This window comes from Muntiacus reevesi, chromosome 10, assembly GCF_963930625.1.
Source record: "Muntiacus reevesi chromosome 10, mMunRee1.1, whole genome shotgun sequence".
NCBI classification, from domain to species: Eukaryota; Metazoa; Chordata; class Mammalia; order Artiodactyla; family Cervidae; genus Muntiacus; species Muntiacus reevesi.
Window position 1 is genome coordinate 40,235,175 of NC_089258.1, and position 23,147 is coordinate 40,258,321.

The 23,147-nt window shown below is 47.2% G+C and overlaps 1 protein-coding gene across 7 annotated transcripts in view; it reads right to left on the minus strand.

Moving 5' to 3' along the window:
* CDK5RAP2 (CDK5 regulatory subunit associated protein 2) overlaps positions 1–23,147 on the minus strand; it is a 175,220-nt gene that overhangs the window by 141,208 nt on the left and 10,865 nt on the right. For 6 of the 7 annotated variants that reach the window (XM_065946987.1, XM_065946992.1, XM_065946988.1 and 3 more), the window contains exons 3-5: positions 20,900–20,967; positions 4,846–4,956; positions 942–1,018 (exon numbers count right to left, since the gene is read on the minus strand). In XM_065946987.1, the coding sequence (XP_065803059.1) occupies positions 942–1,018; positions 4,846–4,956; positions 20,900–20,967 (256 nt within the window). Of the gene's footprint in view, positions 1–941; positions 1,019–4,845; positions 4,957–5,057; positions 5,131–20,899; positions 20,968–23,147 lie in introns of those variants that run through there. The other variant, XM_065946991.1, reaches the window with a different exon arrangement.

The window sequence follows — 23,147 nt, forward strand, 5'->3', positions numbered from 1 at the left end:
AGATACAGACTCTTCTCGGAACTGTGATTGCTGTTCAATAAATATTTAAATTAATTAGCTGATTGATTGATTAAAATATTAGTTTTTGATTTGTTTAATGCAGTAGAGCCCTTCCTTTAATGAAATACTACAAGGGACCCTAGTACAGAAAACACACACAAAAATGAGTTACTCTGGCTGGAGCCCCATGCCCTGCCCCCGTGCCTCACCCAGCTCGGGGGTCCCTCTAAGACTCCCAGGCCCTCGGCCTTTCACAGCGATGAGAACGAACGAGCTGCAGCGGTAACTGACGGTGTAGATGGATCGCACAGACACATCCCTCAGGGGAGAGGTCAGAAAAAAGGGCGGGTGCGTGGCAGACGGCTCCTTCTGAGTTCAAACACAGGCAGAGCTGAGCGACGCGGGCGCCAGTGGCGAGCGCAGAGGTGATCTCTGCGGAGGAGTGTACGTCCTGGGAGCACAAAGGAAACGGCCCGGGGGCTGATGACCTCCTGGTCTGTGGTCTGGACGGCGGCCAGTGCTTGCTTCACGGTGCCTGCTCCGTGAAAAGCATCACGCTGCACACTCACCATCAGCGCATTTCCTATGTCCTATTTTTGTAACATACTTATAGGAAATGGTTAGATAGATGAGATACTCAGAGAGCATCACCAACAATGGACACGAATGTGAGCAAACCCCGGGAGATGGTGAAGGACAGGGAAGCCTGCTGTGCTGCCGTCCACGGGGTCACAAAGAGTCGGGCACGACTTGGCAGACTAAACAACAGCATTTTAAAAGCTTGTTGAAAAATAATTAAACGAAAATGAAAACCTCCTCGGGGTACTGAGAGCAACTGGCTTAGAAGGTTCTCTTCTCTTAGAAGGTTCTCAAGGTTCTCTTCTCTGAGCGCAGCCCGCCACCACCACCACCAGGCCCAAGAAGGGAGAACAGGTACTCACGAGGCTTTGATGAGCAGCCGTTCTCTCTCCTGCAGCTCCCGCTTCAGACTCTCTACTTCCACCTTGAGCTCGATGTTCTTCGGGACAAGATCAGGAGAGAAAAGAAACCGTGTGAAACACAGGCCATCCAAATGCCTTTAGTGGGGAACACGCCATCAGCATGAACTGGCTCCGCGATGCCCGTAACTGGCAGATGTTAGACTGAAACCCTCATTAGCCTCGGAGCGCAGGGAAAAGGGAATTATTAAACACTGGTGGGCTCCAAAGAGAGCCCTGGATTTCTCAAGACTTGGAACAATTATGTAAATTTTCCAAGCATCTAACAGCCAGAGCACTCAAACATTGAGGCATAAATGTCATACAAGTGAGGCTGATTTAAAAATTGTTTGCCCTCCGCCAAGCAAATTTACAAGCAATTCTGCAGTTTGTTTTTCCCATTCCAAGGCAATTACTTCTAGCTGTTTACAGTCATGCATGTGGTGGTTGGAGCAGTGGGAACGTGTTGCAGCTTCCAAACAACATGTGGATGGGAAGCCACATCACTGCCTGTCTCATGTCAGTGTGAGATTTCAGGGTACCCCCTTCCCAAAGAGCCATGACTACACGGGGCCCGCTGCCTAGAGGGGACACCACGGACTCTCTTCCTCTTAACTGACGGGGACAGAGGCAGACACACAGGGCCGTGGGCTTGTAACTCCTGCGACAACCCACAGGCAGGATCTTTGGCACATGGATCACAAGATGAGGCTGTGGGGCAGAGACAGGCTTTGAGAACCAGTTCCCCAAAGTCCTCAGACGGATTAGATGAAGTCACCCAGCACAGAGGCGGGTCCAAGGGTGTCGTCTACGGAGGCCTGCTGTAAATCCAAGATTTCTCTAATCCTGCACCTGCTTTATTCTAATAATGTACACCAACCCGACATTCTATTCCCTAATTACATGTGTATCATTGTAAATAAAAATAAAATTTCCAGTACGATTTACAATCTCAGAGGACATGCCTCCCTCCTTTCAGCCAAGCAGCCCCGAAGGAGAGAGCACCCCGACTGAGAAGTCAGCCGGGATGGAAAGGCCACGGCCATGGGACTTGACAACGGTTCCAGCCGCTCAGTCCTGTCTGACTTTTGGCAACCCCGTGAACTGCAGCACGCCAGGCCTCCCTGTCCTTCACTATGTCCCAGAGTTTGCTCAAACTCACGTCCATTGAGTCAACGATGCCAGACCTGGCTTCAAATTCTGTCTCCACTCTTTACTGGGCAGAAGCCGCACTGAGTCAGCAGATGCTCGTCCACTCGTTCCTTCACATGATGGACACACACCAACCCCTGCGACAGGCCGAGCCCCGGGTGAGCGTCGAGGCCACCGCGGTAGGCAAGGCAGACGCAGCCCCTGCCTTCCTGCTCAGCTCCAACTCGGAAGCGGAAGTGCGAGCCTGTAATCGACCTTAGAAACACAAGCCCAAGGGACTTCCCTGATGGTCCAGTGGCTAAGAGTCCTCACTCCCAACGCAGGCGGCCCAGGTTCGATCCCTAGTCGGGGAACTAGAGCCTGCAAGCTACAGGGAAAGATCTTGGACGATGTAGCTAAAAAGACCCCGCATGCAACAACAAAGACCCCATGTGCCACAAGACGCAGACAAATAAATAAATATAAAAAAAAAAAAAAAGAGTTCTCATCACAAAGGGGAAAAAAAAGTCTTAAAAAAGAAAAGGAAGAAACAGCCCTTACTCCCTTCTCGGATCCCTCAGGGGGTCACGCAGCAAACACGAGGCCCAGCTGCCCTGGTGGATTCCAGGACTGGATGAGCTGACAAACAAGACAGGTGGGGAGACGGGGCTCAGGCCGCGTCGTTTTCTTCACTGCCAAACAACGGAGACTACGGAGGTCATCTCTGCAGAGCTTTTCCTAGAAACACCGACCTCTCCACAGAGGATGGTGAGTGACAGCACACATCTTCAACTGTGGTTTTGGAAAAACTGCAGAAACCCCCTCAAACAGAAGATTCCTCTTCCAGCTCTCCGAAGAGCAGAGAGCTTCTACATAACAGGTGATGTCACATGTTCTAAGTGGTTTGCTTTCTAATGAACCAATGGGCAGCCCCAGACCAGCGAATTTAAAACACGACATGGCTAACATGTCCATGAGATTATTTTTTGCAAGCCTAATACTTCAAGCTATAAGCTTATATACATGGTGATCATATTTTCTAAACTGAAAATCAAGACACCATATAAGTATCAAATGGAATATCATTATAAAAATGAAGAAGCTCTTAAACCACTATTAAGGAAAGATATGCAAGATATTGTTAATATCAAAGCAGAACATGCTCACATTTATGTAAAAAGGGCGGTGATACATAATATACACACACAATGGCTGCTTGCATACACGTAACATTTCTCTGCCCAAAGTATTAATCCTATTGGTTACATCTAGGGAACCAGGAGACAAGGGTGGAAGGAAGTCTTTCCAGTGTATACTTTCCACATTTTTTGATTCTGAGCCATGTACACCTATCCAAAAAATTAAAATTTAAATAAAAGTATAATCAAATCAAGCCATCTAGCCAAGCAATGGAAAAAGAAGAGCTGAAACTGCATAGGACAGTGAGGCAGCAGACCCAGGTTCAAAACCCATCTCACGGAGCAGCTCCACGATATCAAGCACGTTACTGATCTTTCCTGAGCTTCAGTTTCCTCTCCCGCAAGATGAGGATCATTCCCATGGGACAAGACTGTCTTGAGAATTAAAACAAGAAGATGATGAAGGCACAAACACCCAGGACAGGAGCCTGACCAAGAGGAAGCAGTTAACTTGTTTTTGATTTCCTAACACCCATATTTGTCCTGACATATATGACAATCATACACAAGTAGGAAATATTTTAGGTGACAGGCTTTTCTTTAAAATTTTATTGCGTCACCACTTCTTTCCCAAAAGGGGGAGATCCTCATTGTCTTTCTCTCCCACAATAAAGGGGGGGAAAATTGGGTCTTGAGGGACAAGGGAGCTTTTTAATTCTTGAGAAAGCTCAGACGTATAATACAATCCGCCTCCAAGACAAGTCCATTTAAGTCCACCCACTAAAAGTTAAGGAGGGTTCGTTTTCCTCCTTCAAAAATTTCCACTGGTGCAAACGTCAGAAGAGGAGGAAAAAATGGAGTCTCAAGCCAAGGGCTAATCTCCGAGAGAAAGTCAAGAAAGGGCACTGAAACATCGTTGGCCTCCTGCCTTTTCAAGAGAGCCAAGCTCTTTTTTCAACTCCCAGAACCACGGTTTGTTTTCGGGCAGAGGCCTCTAGGTCAAGACTTGAGATAGGAATAGACTTTTTTCTGACAGTTATAAGCACGCACGCAAGGAATACAGAAGAGTCGTATCACAGAAAAAAATGACAACCTTGACTTTGGGCTGCCAGTGGAAGCCTCAATAAGACAATAAGATACTGTCAAGGGCTGACTGTGTGCTGAGGCTTTTCATCTATCAACTCATTTCAATCCACACAAATAACCCCAGGACAGAGGGATTATCACTTAACTCTGGAAGCAAGCCCAGACAGCTGAAGGGACTTGCCTACAGTTACACAAGCTAGTGAGTAACAACAGGATTCAATTCCAAAGACATGCACCACCATTTCACTCTTTGTTTCAATTATAAATAATGAGAAAACGGCAATTGAGATATGGTAAGTCAGAATTCCATTTTCCCTTAAAATTAATCTTGTATCACTTTGCTTAGTATTAAGGTCATTCTATTATCTTTACGCTCCCTGTAATCAATTCAAATGAAAGGAAAGCAGCGCTATCTACTCATGCCAACTCTGAGAACAGATATTAATCGAATCGCTGCTTCGAATGACTCTGAGGAAAGACGCAGGGGCAGCAGCGCCAGGCGGGGCACTCACGGTTCTGCAGACGCGCTCGGTGGGGCCGTCAAACTCCTGCTGCATTCTTTCCTCGAGGAAATAGATTCGGAGCTTCAGGTTAAAGTTCTCTTTCTTCAGTTCAGTGATTTGCTAGAAAAGAAGCACAGGTGGGTTATGGAAAGTAAGGTCTGAGGGACAAGACCTGCATGAATGCCCGAAGCTTCCCAGCCTACAACGGGACAAGAGCTCACCTCTGCTACAACTGCACAAACCCAGGATCGAGAGCCACATTCAGGACCGTCTGAGCACTGAGATGGATAACAACTGAGTAGAGAGAGAGAACTCATGACTCCACACTGAAAGCAAGTCAGCAAAGAAAGAAAAGGAAAGGAAGAAGGGAAGCTCTTCTTTACAAAGAAATCACATTAATAAATGTAGAGAGTCGCAGGAAGAGAAAACCACCATTACACAACTGCCATAGTCGACTAACACACACATACCCGGTAATAAACGACGCGGGCAGAGATCAACACGCAAACGCGTTGGGTGAAACACCACTGGAGGCACGGCATTCCCACCGTCTCGAGCCTTCAGGCAGCTCGGCAGTTACAGAAGGAAAAGGCATCGTCACCATTTAGAAGCCTGGCAGACGTCACCCCAATCAACAGGATATGTTACCCTGCCCCTGGCGGAAGAAGTGACATGCTGTGCCTCCTGAACTAAACCGCTGGAGGTAAGCAACTTCATTTAAAAATGCCAAAATGCCTATAACTTTCTCTTTTTCTTTTTGTCTTTTGGCAACTTAACAGCTTGTGAGATCTTAGTTCCCCAGCCAGGGAACTGAACCTGGCCCCTGGCAGTGAAAGCGCTAAGTCCTAACCATGGACTGCCAAGGAACTCCCCAAATACCTACACCCTTAACCTGCAGGGAACATGGGTTCAATCCCTGGGCCGGGAAGACTCCAGCCGCCATGGAGCAACTCAGCCCGCACCTACTGAGCCTGGGCGGCGGCAGCTGAAGCCCACATGCCCAGGGCCCGTGCTCCGCGGCGGGAGGAGCCGCAGCAGGGGAGCCCGCGCACCTCCACAAAGAGCAGCCCTGCCCGCCGCCAACCAGACAAAGAAGCCCGCAAGGGAGACCCAGGGCGGCCAGAAATGACCGCAAACGGATACAACCGTTCTTACAACGTTTAATCAAGAGCCGTCAAACAAATCCAAACTGAAGGGCGCTCTACAAACAACAGACTGAGACTCTTCAGAAATCTTGATGACAAGCTCAGGACAAAAATGGCTGGGGGACTCCTCTAAATGAATGCAAGTAATAGAGGCCTGACTACGAAGTACAATAAAATGATACAGTGACTCTTGGAATCTTTTTACGCTATATGGAGACAGCTGGGGGACTCCGAATAACAACTTTCCACCAGGCAATAGTATTACGCGTGTGTAAGAGAATGTCCTAAGCAAGAGACTCACGCTGAACTTCTCAAGGGTGCTGTCATAATATCTGCAACTAGCATCCTAGTGAGGGGGGAGGGAGGGGAAAAGAGATAAAGTAGATGTAACAAATTTAAAAGAAATGAAATCAAACTATTTTCCCTGACCATAACGGACATAAACTTAGAAATCAGTAACAGAAGGAAAACTGGGAAATTCTCAAGGACTCAGAAATGAAATAGCACATCTCTAAACAATCTATAGATACAAGAGGAAATCAAAAGACATTTTGAATAAATGAAAATCAAAATAAATCAAAATGTGTTGGATGCAGTTAGAGTAATATTTAGAGAGGAAAATTTATACTATTAAATGCTTTAGAAAAGAAAAAATATTTATACACTTTATATATGATAGCTCAGTTGATAAAGAATCCACCTGCACTGCAGGAGACCCTGGTTCAAAAACTGGGTCGGGAAGATCCCCTGGAGAAGGGATAGGCTACCCACTCCAGTATTCTGGCCTGGAGAATTCCATGGACTGTATAGTCCAAGGGGTCGCAAAGAGTCAGACATGACTGAGCGACTTTGGCTCACAAGGACCTACTGTGCAGAACAGGGAAGTCTACTCGGCGCCCTGTAAGGACTTTCATGGGGAAGAATCTGAGCGACTCTACAGATTCTACAGAATCACCGTGTGGACTCTACATGTATGTGGATGTGATTCACTTTGCCGTATAGCGGAAACTAACACAACACTGCAAATCAAGTATACTCCAACAAAAATAATGGTTTTTAAAAAAGAGTATTTCAAATCGATAATCTAAGCTTCAATTTTAAGACACCATGAAAAGAGCAAAATAAACCCAAAGCAAATAGAATGAAGACTACAATAACCATAAGAGCAGAAATCAGTGAAAAGGAAAAGAGAAGAACAACAAAGAAAAATCACTTTTAAAAGATGCCTCTTTGAAGTGATTAATGAAACTAATATACCTCTAGCCAAACTGGTAAAAAAATAAATAGAGAGAGAGAAGACATAACTTACCCATATCAAGAATGAAAGAGGAATTATTACAGATCCCATAGCTATTAAAAAGATAATATGAGAATAATGGATACAAATCTATACATGTAAACTGGAGAGCTTAGATGAAATTACACAATTCCTTCAAAGCTTCAAATTATCAAAATTTACCAAAGAAGAAATTAAGAGAAACTGAACACTCCTATAGCTATTTAAAAACTTAAATTTGTAATTAAAACCTTCCAAGAAAGAAAATTCCAGGATGATTTCAGTAGCAATTTCTACCAAATATTTAAATCTCTACCAATTTTATACAATCTCTTCCAGAAAACAGAAAATGAGGGAACTTTCCCATTTCATTTTAGTAGGGCAGCATTACCCTCATAAAACCAGAAAAAAATATTATTAGAAAACTACAGACTAAATCTTCTAAATGAAAGACTCAAAATCCTCAACTAAATTTTTAAAAATTCAGTTCAGTTCAGTTGTTCAGTCATGTCTGACTCTTTGCGACCCCATGAATTGCAGCACGCCAGGCTTCCCTGTCCATCACCAATTCCCAGAGCTTGCTCAAACTCATGTCCATTGAGTTGGCGATGCCATCCAACCATCTCATCCTCTGTCGTCCCCTTCTCCTCCTGCCCTCAATCTTTCCCAGCATCAGTCCTTTCAAACGAAGTCATTTATTTGCATCAGGTGGCCAAAGTATTGGAGTTTCAGCCTCAGCATCAGTCCTTCCAATGAACACCCAGGACTGATCTCCTTTAGGATGGACTGGTTGGAGCTTCTTGCAGTCCAAGGGACTCAAGAGTCTTCTCCAACACCACAGTTCAAAAGCATCAATTCTTCAGCGTTCAGTTTTTTTTATAGTCCAACTCTCACATCCAAACAAGACCACTGGAAAAACCATAGCTTGGACTAGACAGACTTTTGTCAGTAAAGTGATGTCCCTGCTTTTTAACATGCTGTCTAGGTCTGTCATAGCCTTTCTTCCAAGGAGCAAGCGTCTTTTAATTTCATGGCTGCAGCCCCCAACTGCAGTGATTTTGGAGCCCAAAAAAGTAAAGCCTGTCACCATTTCCATTGTTTTCTCATCTATTTGCCATGAAGTGACGGGACCAGATGTCAAGATCTTTGTTTTCTGAATGCTGAGTTATAAGTCAGCTTTTCACTCTCCTCTTTAACTTTCATCACGAGGCTCTTTAGCTCCTCTTCACTTTCTGCCATAAGGGTGGTGTCATCTGCATATCTGAGGTTATTGATATTTCTCCCGGAAATCTTGATTCCAGCTTGTGCTTCTTCCAGCCCAGCGTTTCTCATGATGTACTCTGCATATAAGTTAAATAAGCAGGGTGACAGTATACAGCCTTGACGTACTCCTATTCCAACGGAACCAGTCTGTTGTTCCATGTCCAGTTCTAACTGTTGCTTCTTGATCTGCATACAGATTTCTCTGGAGGCAGGTCAGGTGGTCTGGTATTCCCATCTCTTTAAGAATTTTCCACAATTTGTTATGATCCACACAGTCAAAGGCTTTAGTGTAGTCAATGAAGCAGAAGTAGATATTTTTCTGGAATTCTCTTGCTTTTTCTATGATCCAATGGATGTTGGCAATTTGATCTCTGGTTCCTCTGCCTGTTCTAAGTCCAGCTTGAACATCTGGAAGTTCACATACTGTTGAAGCCTGGCTTGGAGAATTTTGAGCATTACTTCCTGAGCATGTGAGATGAGTGCAATTGTGCAGTAGTTTGAACATTTTTTGCTATTGCCTTTCTTTGGAAAACTGGAAACATATTAACACATCATGAGTGGGATTTATCCCAAGAATCTAAGGCTACTTCAATATTCCAAAGTCAATCCACGTAATCCACCGAACTAAAAGACCAAAGAAGAAAAAACACATGTGATAATAACAAGACGTGCATAATAAAAAGCATTACACACTCAACAACCATTCAAGATAAAAATTCAACAAACTGGGAATTCAAGGAAACATCTTTTATCTGCTAAAGGACATATACAAAAATAAATCACACATCTACAAAAAACATATTTACTAAAGATGAAGAATGAAATGCTATTCCCCTAACATCAAGAATAAAGAAAGGATATTGGCTCTTATGATTCCTATTCAAAATGTATTTGAAGTTCCAGACAGTGTGATAAAACAAGGGAAAAAAATAAAAGGCATCCAGATAGGAAAGGAAGAAGTAAAACCACCCTCACGTGCAGACAACATGACCACATATACAAAAAATTCCAAGGAATCTACCAAAAAAGGTCCCAGAATTCATTAAGTGAGTTTAGCAAAGTCAGCATGCAGGTATCAATCATATTTCAATATACTAGCAACAAATAATTGAAAACTGAAAAATTTTTTAAATACCATTTACAATATCTCCAAAAAGGAAGATTTGTAAGTACAAATCTAGTAAGACATTATGTATGTCTGATGAAATCAAGAACCTAGATAAGGGAGGAGATTTACCAAATTCATGAATTGGAAACCCTTCTTTTAAATCAATAAATTGAGCTTCATCAAAATTTTAAAGTTTGCTTTGGAAAAACAGTGCTGAGAGAATGAAAAGGCAAGCTACACACTGAGAGAAAACATTTGCAAATCACAAATCCAACAGAGAAACGGTATCTAGAATACATAAGTATCTCTCAAAATGTCATGGCTAGGAAGCAACTCAATTTAAAAAAAACAAAACCAGGCAAAAGTTTTGAAAAAACACTTCACAGGAGAAGATACACAGATGACAAATAAGCACAAGAAAAGATTTTTAAGCATCTTTGCTGCTGCTGCTGCTAAGTCGCTTCAGTTGTGTCCAACTCTGTGCAACCCCATAGATGGCAGCCCACCAGGCTCCCCGTCCCTGGGATTCTCCAGGCAAGAACACTGGAGTGGGTTGCCATTTCCTTCTCCAACACATCAAAGTGAAAAGCGAAAGTGAAGTCGCCCAGTCGTGTCCGACTCTTAGCGACCACATGGACTGCAGCCTACCAGGCTCCTCTGTCCGTGGGAGTTTCCAGGCAAGAGTACTGGAGTGGGGCGCCATTGCCTTCTCCGTAAGCATCTTTAGCCATTAGGAAAAAGTGAACTAAAACTACAATGAGATACCACTACACATCTATTAGAATGGCCAAAAAAAATTTTTAATTGATAATACCAAATGCTGATGAAGATGTGGAACAAACGGAACTCTCATACTCTGCTGATGGGGATGCAAAATGGTACAATCACTCTGAATAATAGTTTGGCTGTTTCTTACCAAAAAAACACCACATTTACCATACTCAGTGACTTCAGTCCTAGGTATTTACCCTAGAGAAGTGATAACCCATGCACACACACACACACGCACACACAAAACTTATACAGGAATGTTTGCTGCAGCTTTATGAATAATCACTAAAACATGGAGAGAACTCAAATGCTCTTCAAAGGGTGAATGAATAAGTGCACATCCACATGGTGGGAAATACTCAACTACCATGGTACATGATGACGTGAATGAATTTCAAAGATATTACGGTGAGGGGAAGAAGTTACCATCAAAAGATTACAAGCTGTATGAGGCCATGTATATGATCTCTGGAAAAAATCAAAATTACAGGGACTGGGAATAAAGGGATGGCTGCCAGAGGCCTGGGTGAAAAGTCTGACCACAAAGAGGGAACACTAGGGAATTTTTGGCATTTTGGAACATTCTGATTGTGACTGACAGTCACATGAGCCTACAACTATATACACATATACCAAAAAAAAAAAAAAAAAATCAAATATATTTCTTGATTATGGCAAAAGTTACAAGGGAGTATACATATGTCAAAACTCACTTAACACTTAAAACTGCAGGGTTTTATTTTATGCAAAAGGAGAAGGGGGTGGCAAAGGATGAGATGGTTAGATATCATCACCAATTCAATGGACACGAATCTGACCAAACTCCAGGGAAGCCTGGTGTGCTGCAGTCCCGGGGGTTTCAAAGAGTAGGACAAAACTTAGAGACTGAACAACGACAACAAAAATAAAATAAAGTAAAATATTAATAGCTGTACCTGAATGTTACTATATCACCATAAATATACATTCATTGGGGCTCTTCTTCAACATTTTAAAAAATAATTGGTAATAGCACATAATACTCCTTTTAATAAATTTTTGAATACTTTTACAACTGATAAAAGAAAATGATAAGCATACTCTACATTAAGTACATTTCAAATTTTCCACCCCTGGCCCCTTGTTAACACTTAAAGTTTCCATTTTGTGGCTAAGAAAAACAGAGCAACAAGCAATTGATAGGTTCATTAAAGCCTCCCTTTTAAATGTTTTAAGGAAACAGCACATAAAACATTCATTCAAACAAAAAGTCTACCCCGCCAGATGCTTCCTATAAAGAGAAACCTATTCCATTACTCGGCTACCAATAAATTATTTATGGAGGTTGCTAAGAATGCCCACATTGTGCATGCTGCTAAAATTCTTAGCAACACTTGAAAGAATATTTGTTCTATTTATAGGTGAAGAACTTTTTTTTTAATGAGAAAAGGTAAATAAACCTTCAGAAGGTCACTGCAAACGCCAGCCAAGCCCCAATGAATAAAATGAAATACAGGCACCAACTTTTCTGCAACAACGGCAGTCTCGTTCTCTGCTTAATGCCAGTCCTTCATCAAGCTTTCTCTGACGACCCCACCAAGCTGGACTGGGCTCCTTCTAAATGTTTCCATACACCCTTTAATTTCTCTGTCACAGCAATCTATCACACTGCAGCCTACCAGCCGGGTGATTTGCCTTTCTACCCAATCCATCTCTAAGAGATGGGGAACCATATCTTCTTTTGTATTTTAGTCTACAACATAAAGAGATAGTCGTTAATACACAATAACAATGGAGTGGTCAGAAGGCTGGACGTATTTACGAATTTCTTAAAGGCCATATGTGATACAAGGAGAGACCCACAGGCTGCAGAGTCAGACAAACATTGCTTTTTTCTATCACTTTTTTAAGATTTTTTAAAATGTGAACCATTTTTAAAGTCTTTTATTGATTTTGTTCTGTTTTTAAGTTTTGGCTCCAAGGCATGGGGGATCTTAAGTCCCTGAACAGGGATCAAACCCGCAATCCCTGCATTGAAAAGCGAAGTTTTCACCACTGGACTACCAAGGAAGTTCCTCCATCACTCTTAGGATAAGACTTCCTGGGCTTCCCCTGTGGCTCAGTGGTAAAGAATCCTCCTGCAATGCAGGAGATGCAGATTTGATCCCTGGGTCAGAAAAACCTTCTGGAGAAGAAAATGGCAACCCACTCCAGTATTGTTGCCTGGAAAGTTCCATGGGCAGAGAAGCCTGGCAGGCTACAGTCCACGGGGTTGCAAAATTAAAATAAAAAAGGCTTGGTGCCGCGGCCGCACATTTGTGTGACCTGGCTCTACGCTCGACCGTCCAGCGCCCTACCCCTTGTTGGCCATGCTCCACCGTCCCCGGTCCTCACACAGGCCGGGCCTCGTCTGCGTGCACGGCTATTCCTGCAGCCCTTGCGGGGAGGTTCAATCTCAGGCCTTCCATCTCAGCGTAAATGTCACAGCCGCCACAAGGCCCCTCCTAAAAACTGGCTCCAAAGAGGGCCATCTCCACTACCTCCACCAAGTCACTCTCACACGCAGAACTCTTATTTTCTTATTAGAAGTCGTCACAACCTGCCTTCATCTTCGATCCTTACACATGTACTATTTGCTATCACGCCTGCTATATGAATATCATCACTTATGGAGGGCAGGGACCTTTGCAATCTATCTGCTCACGGCTGTTCCCCCTGAGATTTAGCACAGTATCTGGGACACAGGGGACACTCCATCAACATGTGTTGAATGAACGAATACAGCCGGTCCAGGCTGCCTTACTAGCCATAAGACTTTAGTCAAGCTCATGATTCTGTGTGCCTCAGTTCCTTTATCTATAAAAATGGGATTATAATAATGCCTCTTTCAGAGAGCTATTATGAGGATTTAAAAGAAATTAATTGGGATGTTTAGTATTGTGCCTGGCATAACATAAGAACTTAAAACATTAATATTCTTTTCATTTGTACTTTTCATCTGCACTTGAAGTAGGTTTAAGAAATGAAAAAAAAAAAGAGTGGGAACACTGAAAATTGCTTACCATACAATAGGAATAAATACCTGAAAATCCACCAAATATTTCTCAGAAACTCAGTGCTCAAAAGTGGGTGAACACGAGGGCGCCACTTGCCACGTTCCAGCCCTGGCAACCCGAGTGAGACCATGGAGCTGGAGCCTCTGAAAGAGGAAGAACCACCCCAACTCGGTCCCAGCTCCACAGCAGGACACCCTCTGAAGGCGCTTCTACTCGACCACTGGACTTCCTCCCACTCCCTGTCAAAGGCCTTCCGAGCCTAGGCCACCATCAGAAAGGGAAGTACAACAAAAGCCAACAGCATAAAGAAGAAGCAGGGCAACGCCAACCACCCGAACTCTCAGCCAGGAGCCAAGCTTCTGGCGATGTGGCCGTCAGTTTCAGCGGCTTGAGAGGGCCTGGGACCCCACAGCGGAAGCTCACCCCCCAGAGCACCTCTGGACTGCAGGCAGCAAGGACCAAGAGCAGGGGCCCTGGGTCAGTGGAGCCGGAAGTGGACTCAGCCACGCAACCTAGGGGAAACGACTGCACGTCTTTGAGTCACTGTTCGCTCATCAATGAAAAGAGGATCAAAGTCAGTTACCTCATGGAGGTGTTGTAACAACTACATGAGCTATAGTACCTGGCAGAGCCTGGCACTGAGCAAGCAGAAGACCCAGGATCACTTTCAGAATGAATCCCCTTCTCACTCAAGCCCTCAACATGCAGATCTTTGCGCTACCATTGATCTTTTTTATCCTCTTTGAAAGTCCAAAAACTGTTAGACCATTCACCCAGACATCACAAAAACCATGAAATCCTGCTGCCCAGAGTTCATTTCTGGTAAATACCATGGCATGTAAGGCAATTCTGCAGCAGGAGCTAAGCGGGGTGAGTAAAATGAAGAAGACACTCTAGAATTAGCTTCTGATTCCAGTACTCTCCCGGTGTCCTCAAAACATCCAGAAAGCTGTTGCTAGGCAAACACCTATTTATCCACAAACAATACTGGAGTAATAACAGAATCTTAAATGTGAACCCAAACAACACTTGGAATGCAACTATCTTATGAAATCTACTGTCTATATATTATTTTCAGTCTTTGCTCATGAATACACATTTTTTTTGTAAAATTGTAACATAAGTGAATTTGTATAATCCATTGCTTCCCCTAACATGTCTTAAATATTTTCATGTTGCTACAGAATTCCATAATTATCACTTAAAATGACTGCATTGAATTCCGCTGAATTGATTCACAGTCAATTGCTTAACCATTTCCCTGCTGAGCACGCATGGATGCAATGTGCTCCAGAAGAACGCCTGGCAGGCTTTCTGAGCAGAAAGACCAGCCGTGCATTTGGCCTTCTTTCTGTTTCTAGATCACACTAAACTCCTGAGCAAATCATTGAATCTCTCCAACCTCAGCTTCCTCACCTGGGAAACACCTTCAACACAAGCTTGTTGCAATAAGCCAAAGAGATGACAAATGTAAAATATAACTCCCCTGTTACCAATTTTTCACTATCACACACAATGTGACAACACCTTCATGTTCGCAGTTTTCCCTTCTGCTGGGTTCTTTCCTCAGGATGAATTTCCCCAAGATGGATTATCGGACTCAAGAGTAATATTATTTTTATGACCATCAAAATCTCTTTCCAAATGGCCTTCAAAAAGATTGTAAAAATTTACACTGCCCAGCCCGCCATCTGGCCAGGTCTGCAGAGGGCGTGGCCAGGACACTCAGAGGTCTGAGGACTCAGAGCGGTGGATCCAGCGTGCAGGAGACCAGCCTGCTACACAGATGAGCCTCTGCACTCAGCACTCACCAGACTGGATTCCCAAGACCGCTGGCCCCGACAGGCCCCGCGCCCTGCAGAGCCAGGACCACAGAGGGGCGGTGACAGGCACTCCGCCAGCCCCAGAGTGCCGTCCACCACCTCCGCCAACCTGCGCCCCGCGTGATTCCTGCTCTCCTGCCTGCTCTAAAGGCGCCCCCATCCTCCTTCTCAGCCTGCTTCCCTAGGACTCTGGGGTGCCTGCGCACCCTCCCTCCTGCTACACTGCTCCAGCCCCGGATGCACAGAACGCAGCGGCTGCGCCCATCGGCTGAGGACCTGGGCCCCGGCAGTGAACTGGCGTGTGTTCCTTAGTCCTCACCACGAGCCCAGGCGCTAAATACTACGTCTCCCATTGCACGGGTAAGGCAAGCAAAACCTACAGCTTACAAGGTAACACACTTGTTTCTATCAGTAAGAATTCATCGACTACCACCTTGTGCGGCTGGGTGTTGAGCAGGGGGGACACACAGAGGACACACGGGTGAGCAGTCACACCAATAAGACACGTAACTGCGAACAGTCATCAGACTCCGGGCGGAAAACACTGCGTGCGCGTGCCGGGCCCCAAGCGAACGCGGGAAGGGGGTCACGGCGGCCTCTCTGTAAAGTCACGTAAAGACAGCCGTGGAGGTCTGATCCCGGCGCTCAGGAGGACGAGGAAGGGCAGTCTCGGCAGAGGGAGGGCACGCTGGAGGCCGAGCACGCGGCTGAGGAAGGTCACAGAGCTCCCAGATGCCGGAGAGCGGTGTCACGGGAGACGCGGGGGCCGGTGACGCGGGGCAGGGTCACACGCGCTGTGGCGGGGAGTCAGGCAGTTTGTTCCAAGGTCAAAGAAACATCACAGCCGGGTCAGCGGCAACTGACAACGGCCAAGGAGAACCAGGGGAGCTGGCTGCAGCAGAATCCCCAGGACGGAGCGGACAGCCACCCCGACTCCCCGCCGTGCGCCAGGCGTCAAGCGAGGGGTTCTCCACGCCGGAGCTCATGGGACTCTCACACCAGTTCTGCATGAGAGACCGTATCAGCCCCGCTTTACAGAGAAGGTTCTAGAAGCAACCTAAACAAACAGGGTCACAGGTCTGCTAGTGTGACAGGGCCAGACCTAACACCCAATTCTGGTCATTTCCAGGTACGTGTCATATCCACGTGTCCCGCTACTTCAGAAGCTTCAGGGCCATACAAAGCAGGCGGGGGCTGAGGGGCAGGGGAACCATCTCCGGGAGTCAGACACCCAGCACGCAGAGGCTGCAGGGCAAACTGGAAGATGCAAACTCTAGCCACGGCACGGACGAGGCATTAAAGTTGACCAACTGCCTCGCTGAGACCAAGACTTTTCAACAAACCTGAATAAGCGCCTCGATACAAACACCAGAACCTCAGCGCAGCTGGGTTGGACGCAAGAGCAGCAGAACCTGTCCTAAGGGGGGGAAAAAACACAGAACTGAACACAGACGCAGGACCAGGACACTCATCACCGCTTTGTTTACCACAGTGAGGAATTAGGAACGGTCTGAACGCCACACAGGAAGAGGTTACGTAAATTACGGTTCAACCCATCCCTTTCAGTACACGTCTTTATGGACTTAAGACGGTCATTAAATAAGGCTATCCACCTGAATCAACAGAGACAGAAAGCTACACGTGTCACAGTAAAAGCCAGGAGTAAACTCTTCTGTCTGTGGATAAAGAACAGCTACCCAGATGGACACGCCGAACCAGATTCTGGGTCTCCCCACTCACTCACAGCATTCTGAGCGAGACAAAGGGAGAGACAGACTGTAGGCTCTGGAACCGGTCACGCCAGAGAAGCAGAGTCCCTTACAGAACGCCGCTCAGCCGGGCCTCCTCGGGCCGGGGCGCTCCCCGTGACGTTATCCTCCAAGAAGGACCAACAAGGCAAGCTCCCGCTGAAGCCCACACTGACCTGCCAGCCTCCCACCACAAGCCCTGCCCTGCAGATGACGACACCTCGGCTGGGGAAGGGATTAGACACCAGATCCCCGGTTGACAGACTCACAGGAAGATGTGCGGTTTTCACAAGTCAGAAGGGGACTCACGCAGAATCCCGAGTGCACCAGAAGGACGGAGGCCTGGATTCAAAGACCAAGTGAGTCCCTGCCCCTCTGCGCCCGAGGCCCCTGTGTCAGATGCAGGGCCTGGGTGAACCGATCCCGGGAGCTCCTTTAGCGCTGCAGTTATGACTTTCTTCTCCACGCCTCTGGACCCCACCCCTCACTGCAGCCTCCTTACTGATCACAGCACCACCGGCCTCAGAGCACCCAGACTGGCTGATCTGGGAAGTGGTTTTAGTCACTTCCCTCCCCAGATTAAAACTCACCATTGAGGCCCCTTCAGCTTCAGGACAAAACTCAAACAAAGCAGTGTAACATACAAGAGCCTGCAGACCCCGACCCCCGCCTGCTGCAACAGTCCCACTTCCCTCAAGCGCCCCCCAAGCCTCCTTCCAGCCAAAGGGCACTTGGATTCCCGCCTCGTCACGCCCTGTCACGCTCTCTCCGTGTCTGTGACACGTGTGCACCCCTGTGCCTAGGGTCACCTCCCAGTCTTCCCACCTGGGCTAAGCCCTACTAGCCCTGATGAGCCAACTCAAGAACACCTGCTCCAGGGAGACTGCCCAGAGTTCCCTGGGCCAGGATCAAGCCCCTGCTCTATGCCCCACAGCGCCCTGGACTTAACCTCTATCACTGCATGATTTTCCTATCCATCTCCCTAAACAGACTGAGTCTCCTGGTGGGCACTTAATCTACTGCAAATTCCCTAGCCCCTGACACAGCCTGGCACAGGAATGGATTTGAAAATATCCACTGATGAATGGCTAAACTCTAAGCAAAACCAAAAGGGCTGTATTTTGCTAGACCCTCGTTAACGGACTCTGATGTTCAGATATTCGTAAGCCAAGACTACAATAAAAGAAATCATGAGTTTCCCCTTTAAGTCCAAAGTATTGTAGCCCTCTCTTTAATATGTATGCAAACTTTAAAATCAGCATTAGATGCCAAGAGCATTTCGTATAAGCACCCCAACGCAGAGATCCTGCATTTAGTAGCTCAGGCCAGATGAAATTTCTCAGTGACTTATAGACCTGAAAGGGAAACACTGAGAACCATGTTGTCATTTCAATTTCAACTGCAAAATTTGTTCTTGAAAGTGCTACAATAAAAAATATTAATGTCATAAAAAAAAAAACCCTAACAGCAGTCAAAGGATCACAGTCATAAAGACAAAACATAAATCCTAAAACATACCGGCATAGAAGGCTCTCCCTTGCCTTTCAGAAAATCAGTATTTGGGTCATCAAGAACACAGCTGAGAAAGGGAAATGTGAATCCCGTGACAGAGTAGAAAAAAAATGACAATAAATATAACCACAACCTTAAGGAGAAAGACGTATCACACAGGATGAACTCTGTGCTAGGCATATGTGCTTCACATACATTCCCTCATGAATCTGCACGATAGTCCTGTGAAGCAGAAACTAATGACACGCCTGTTTTAAAGACAAAGAAAGCACAGACAGGTTAAGCGACTGGCCCAAGGTCACCCAGCAGACAGCGATGAGCAGGCAGCCGGGCTTCAGAGGCCGTGGCCCCTGGCGCAAACTGCGCCTGAGAACGGCCCTGCCACTGCGCATCTCTCGGCCTCCGCTTCTCCTCTCTCCCATAATAAGGGGCTTCCCTGGTGTCTCAGGCAGTAAAGCATCTGTCCGCAATGCGGGAGACCTGGGTTCAGTCCCTGAGTCAGGAAGATCCTCTGGAGAAGGAAATGGCAACCCACCCCAGTACTCTTGCCTGGAAAATTCCATGGATGGAGGAGCCTGGTGGGCTACAGTCCATAAAAGGGAGCTGGATTCAGTTCTCAGATCTCTCCCGGTTCCAAAGGCAATGGCAACGTGTAAAGCTAAAATTCTAAGATTGTTAGATTTTTCCATCTAGAAACAAAAATCAAAACTGTGCCTTTCAAAAATTAAATAACTCTGTATCTCACAGAGCTGCTTCGATATTAAAGTAATATATATGAAGAGCTTAACACTTACAGTTCCCAGCTCAGAGCAAGAGCTCAATAAACAGTAGCTATTATTACTCTTATGATAAAACACGAACAACCATTTAATAGTGGAGCACATTTTAATTATACACGATGTGGAATAATCAAATCTCATTTGTTTGAGGCCCCAGACCCCACAGCATATATCAGGTTGTACAGCTGAAATTATAACAACTCAACGCTCCAGAATTACTTGTTTCCATTAGAGATCTGACAAGTCATTTCTTCAATTGGTCACTGGTGGTTTGCAGATAACTATTAGCAGTAATGAGTGTTCTAAATTAAATCCAGAGACAGTCCCGTTCTGTTCGGGAAAGACAATTGGGGAGAGAGAAGCGTGATGGTGGAGCGTCCTTCCCTCTGTGTCCTGCATCTGCTCCCTGATAAACATCTCCCGTGTCTTGCATAGTATGGATTTCATTTGGTTACAAATGAAGAAGGGTCTAATTCTTCCCATGATAAATGAGCACGCTGAGCAGGTAACTTGTTAAGGAGAATTGGAATTGGGAAAATAACCTTATTTTCCTGTTACTTGACAACAGACCCCATCCACTAACAAATGAAACGCACGATGCTGGCAGACAGAAAGCATTGCAGTCAAATCCATCACCAAGCAATCCATTCTTAGACAATTACCACGCCAACCTGGGAACACATCGCTCACGTTTCATTCAACAAAGACGCAGCCTGCAAGATGCAGAGAGGCCGCCCCACGCGGTGGAGAGAATAAACAGCTTCAGAGTCACTAAAAACCTGAACTCAGATTCCAGCGCTGTCGCTCATGCACTATGTGACCGGAGGTGGGTCTCTCCTGGTCTCGAGACTCCTCGCCTGTGAAATCGGGCGACTACAGAACGCCTGTCACAGCGCGGATTCAGTGGAGGCCACAGACAACGTGCCTTCCATCGCAGGGAAGCTCCCGACACATGTGCTGGCTGTGCTCCGTTAGTTGCTCAGTCGCGTCCAACTCTGCGATCCCACGAACTGCAGCCCACCAGGCCCTCTGTCCACGGGGATTCTCCAGGTAAGAACACTGGAGTGGGTTGTCATGCCCTCCTCCAGGGGATCTCCCGACCCAGGGATCAAACCCATGTCTCCCGCATTGCAGGCAGATTCTTTACCACCTGAGCCACCAGCAAAGCCCAAGAATACCGGAGTAGGTAGCCTATCCCTTCTCCAGGGGATCTTCCCGACCCAGGAATCAATCGAACCAGGGTCTCCGGCATTGCAGGCGGACTCTTTACCAGATGAGCCACAGGGAAGCCCTTGACACACCTCAGCGCCTCCCAACTGTGCTCCATGGTGACACCTTCACCCTCAGGACGCCAGAAACACACCAAACTCCCCGAGGCTGGAGACCGCCGCTGCTATCAGAACCCGTAACTGGCCTGTGTGCAGAGGGCCAGCCGTGTGGGAATGTCACAGTGCCCCAGAGAGTGCCCACGAGCCCCGGCCCTCCTCCAAACTCTGCCTCAACCTGCTAGGACGCGTCTCGAGAACCCAGGCTCCCTGTGGGTCTGCCGGACAGCGCCGCAGACATGAGCTGTGAGGGATGCTAATTCAGGGTCTCTACTTACGTTTTCAAAGTCCTTCATGTTCCGCGCTCTGGTGGGAGACACCTTCTCTTCTGACACGTTTGGCAGCGCTATAGAAAAGCAAAACAGACACAGGAAAACGTCACAATATGCAAACCGCCCCACACCCCTACTAGGGAAAAAAAAGTGCACCTTCCACATTAAATTCTGTCTTGTGATTTGAGCCTACAGAAAGCTTTAAGTCATTATATGTCAAATATTTAAAAATTACTTGAACTGGCCCCAGTGTAACCATGTAAATGTCCAAAGAATGTAAAAAGGTGTGAGCTGTTCAGTCATGTCTGACTCTGCAACCCCATGGACTGTAGCCCACCAGGCTCCTCTGTCCACGGAGTTTTCCAGGCAAGAATACTGGAGTGGGTTGCCATTCCCATCTCCAGGGCATCTTCCCGACCCAGGAATCGAACCCGGGTCTCCCACACTGCAGGCATATTCTCTACTGTCTAGCCACCAGGGAATCCCCCGTAAGAGTCAGAAGATGGCCCCAAAGAAAGCATGCAGCAAGCAGAGCAGAACTGCCACGATACCCACTCCTCCTGCCGGCCCCTAATCTGTTCTGTTGGGTGGGACGTCATCTTCCTACGTCCGCACTTAAAACAAAGCCTGTCTGACGCGACAGCGGGGGTTGGCACATTTTTTCTTAAAATGCAGACAATAAACATCTCAGGCTCTGTCGGCCAGATGCCAGAAAGCCTCCAATCTGTGACAACCGCTCAACACAGAGCAGCCACGGACGCTTCAAAGGCCCAGAAGCCACGTTCCGACGGAAGTTCACTTTCAAAAGCAGGCTGCGGGTCGGAAACTGCCGATCCCTGCTTCAGGGTGATTCCAGACTAAGGCAAAACCCAAATCCTTCCACAGCTTCTCTAATTCCACAAACTTTTATTAGACCACTCCTCAGCGCCAAGCACCAGGTGAGGTGCTGGGGAAGCCGTGGAGAAAGAGGAGCAACGGTGAAAGCCGTGCATCCGGCGGGCAGGACGGAGGCGTGTGAGCAGCGGCTCCGCGGGCACAAGTACCGGGCACGCCTCAGGGGCTGAGAAGACGTGTGCTGAGTGAATGAATGAATGCATTCTTCCCCCAAGTGGGCGCTGGGGGCCTACTCTGCTCGGGGCCATTCTAGAAACAAAACAAAGAGCCCACAGTCTAGAAAGAAGAGACAGACAATAAACGACAGGCGATTACAGAGTATATACAAAGTTGATAAATGCTGTGGAGAGCATACAGTGGGTAAGGACAGGAAATGCCAATAGCAAGCGCGGGGTGAGGACTGTAGTTTCAAATAAGGTGGTGAAGGATTTCCCTGGCAGTCCAGTGGCTGAGATCCACGCTCCCAATGCAGGGGCAAGATGCAGGGGGCACAGGTTCGGTTCCCGGCCAGGGAACTAAGACTCTGCAAGCTGCACACCATGGCAAAGAGAAGAAAACGAACCAACAAATAAGGTGGTTAAATTGAGGAAGGGTTGACCTCTGGGCAGACTCGGAGAAGCCACAGAGAGGGACCTGGCGTGGCAAGTGCCGAGGGCATCTGAGGACCAGCCAAGAGGCCAACGGACAGGAGAGCAATGAAGGGTGGACAGCAGAAGGTGGGGAGCAGGGTGCTGGGCGACAGGCTGAGGAGGGCCTCTCAGGACACGAGGATTCTGAGCTCAGGGGGAGCGTGGGGGACTTCGGTTCCCACAGGCTCCCTCTGGCTGCTGAGAACAGATCTTTGTGAAAGGCACTCAGAGAGAAACAAGGAGAACAGGTAGGAGAAAGCAGGGAGGATCCAGGCCAGAGGTCATGGTGCCCAGGCCAAGGAAGGCGGGTGAGGAGCGATCGATTCGTTAAATTAAGCAGGCCACTCGTTAAGTGGCCAACATGAAGAAATGCAATGAAATGCAGCGAAAACGCAAGGTTCAGAGAGGAGAGCGCATGGAAGGCAGCCTGGGGAGAGCCGGGGAAGCGTGGGCCAGAGCTGAGTCTTCCGGGGGCGGCAGGCAGAGGGGGGCGAAGGCCAGAGGCAGGCGAGGGCACGGCGCTCGGGGCTCAGCAGAGAAGAGGCCTGGGAGCCGGCAGGGCGCCAGGCGGAGGGCACACAGCCGCCTGCCCACTGCTCAGCGGCCGGGCTCTGTCCCCCGCGGCCGCGGCCCCGCCCAGGGCCCCCCACTCTCCAGGCCTCCAGGCCTCAGGCCAGCTCATCTGCTGGGGACAGTCCGGCCGCCCCGCTCCTTCCTGAGGGTAAACCTCC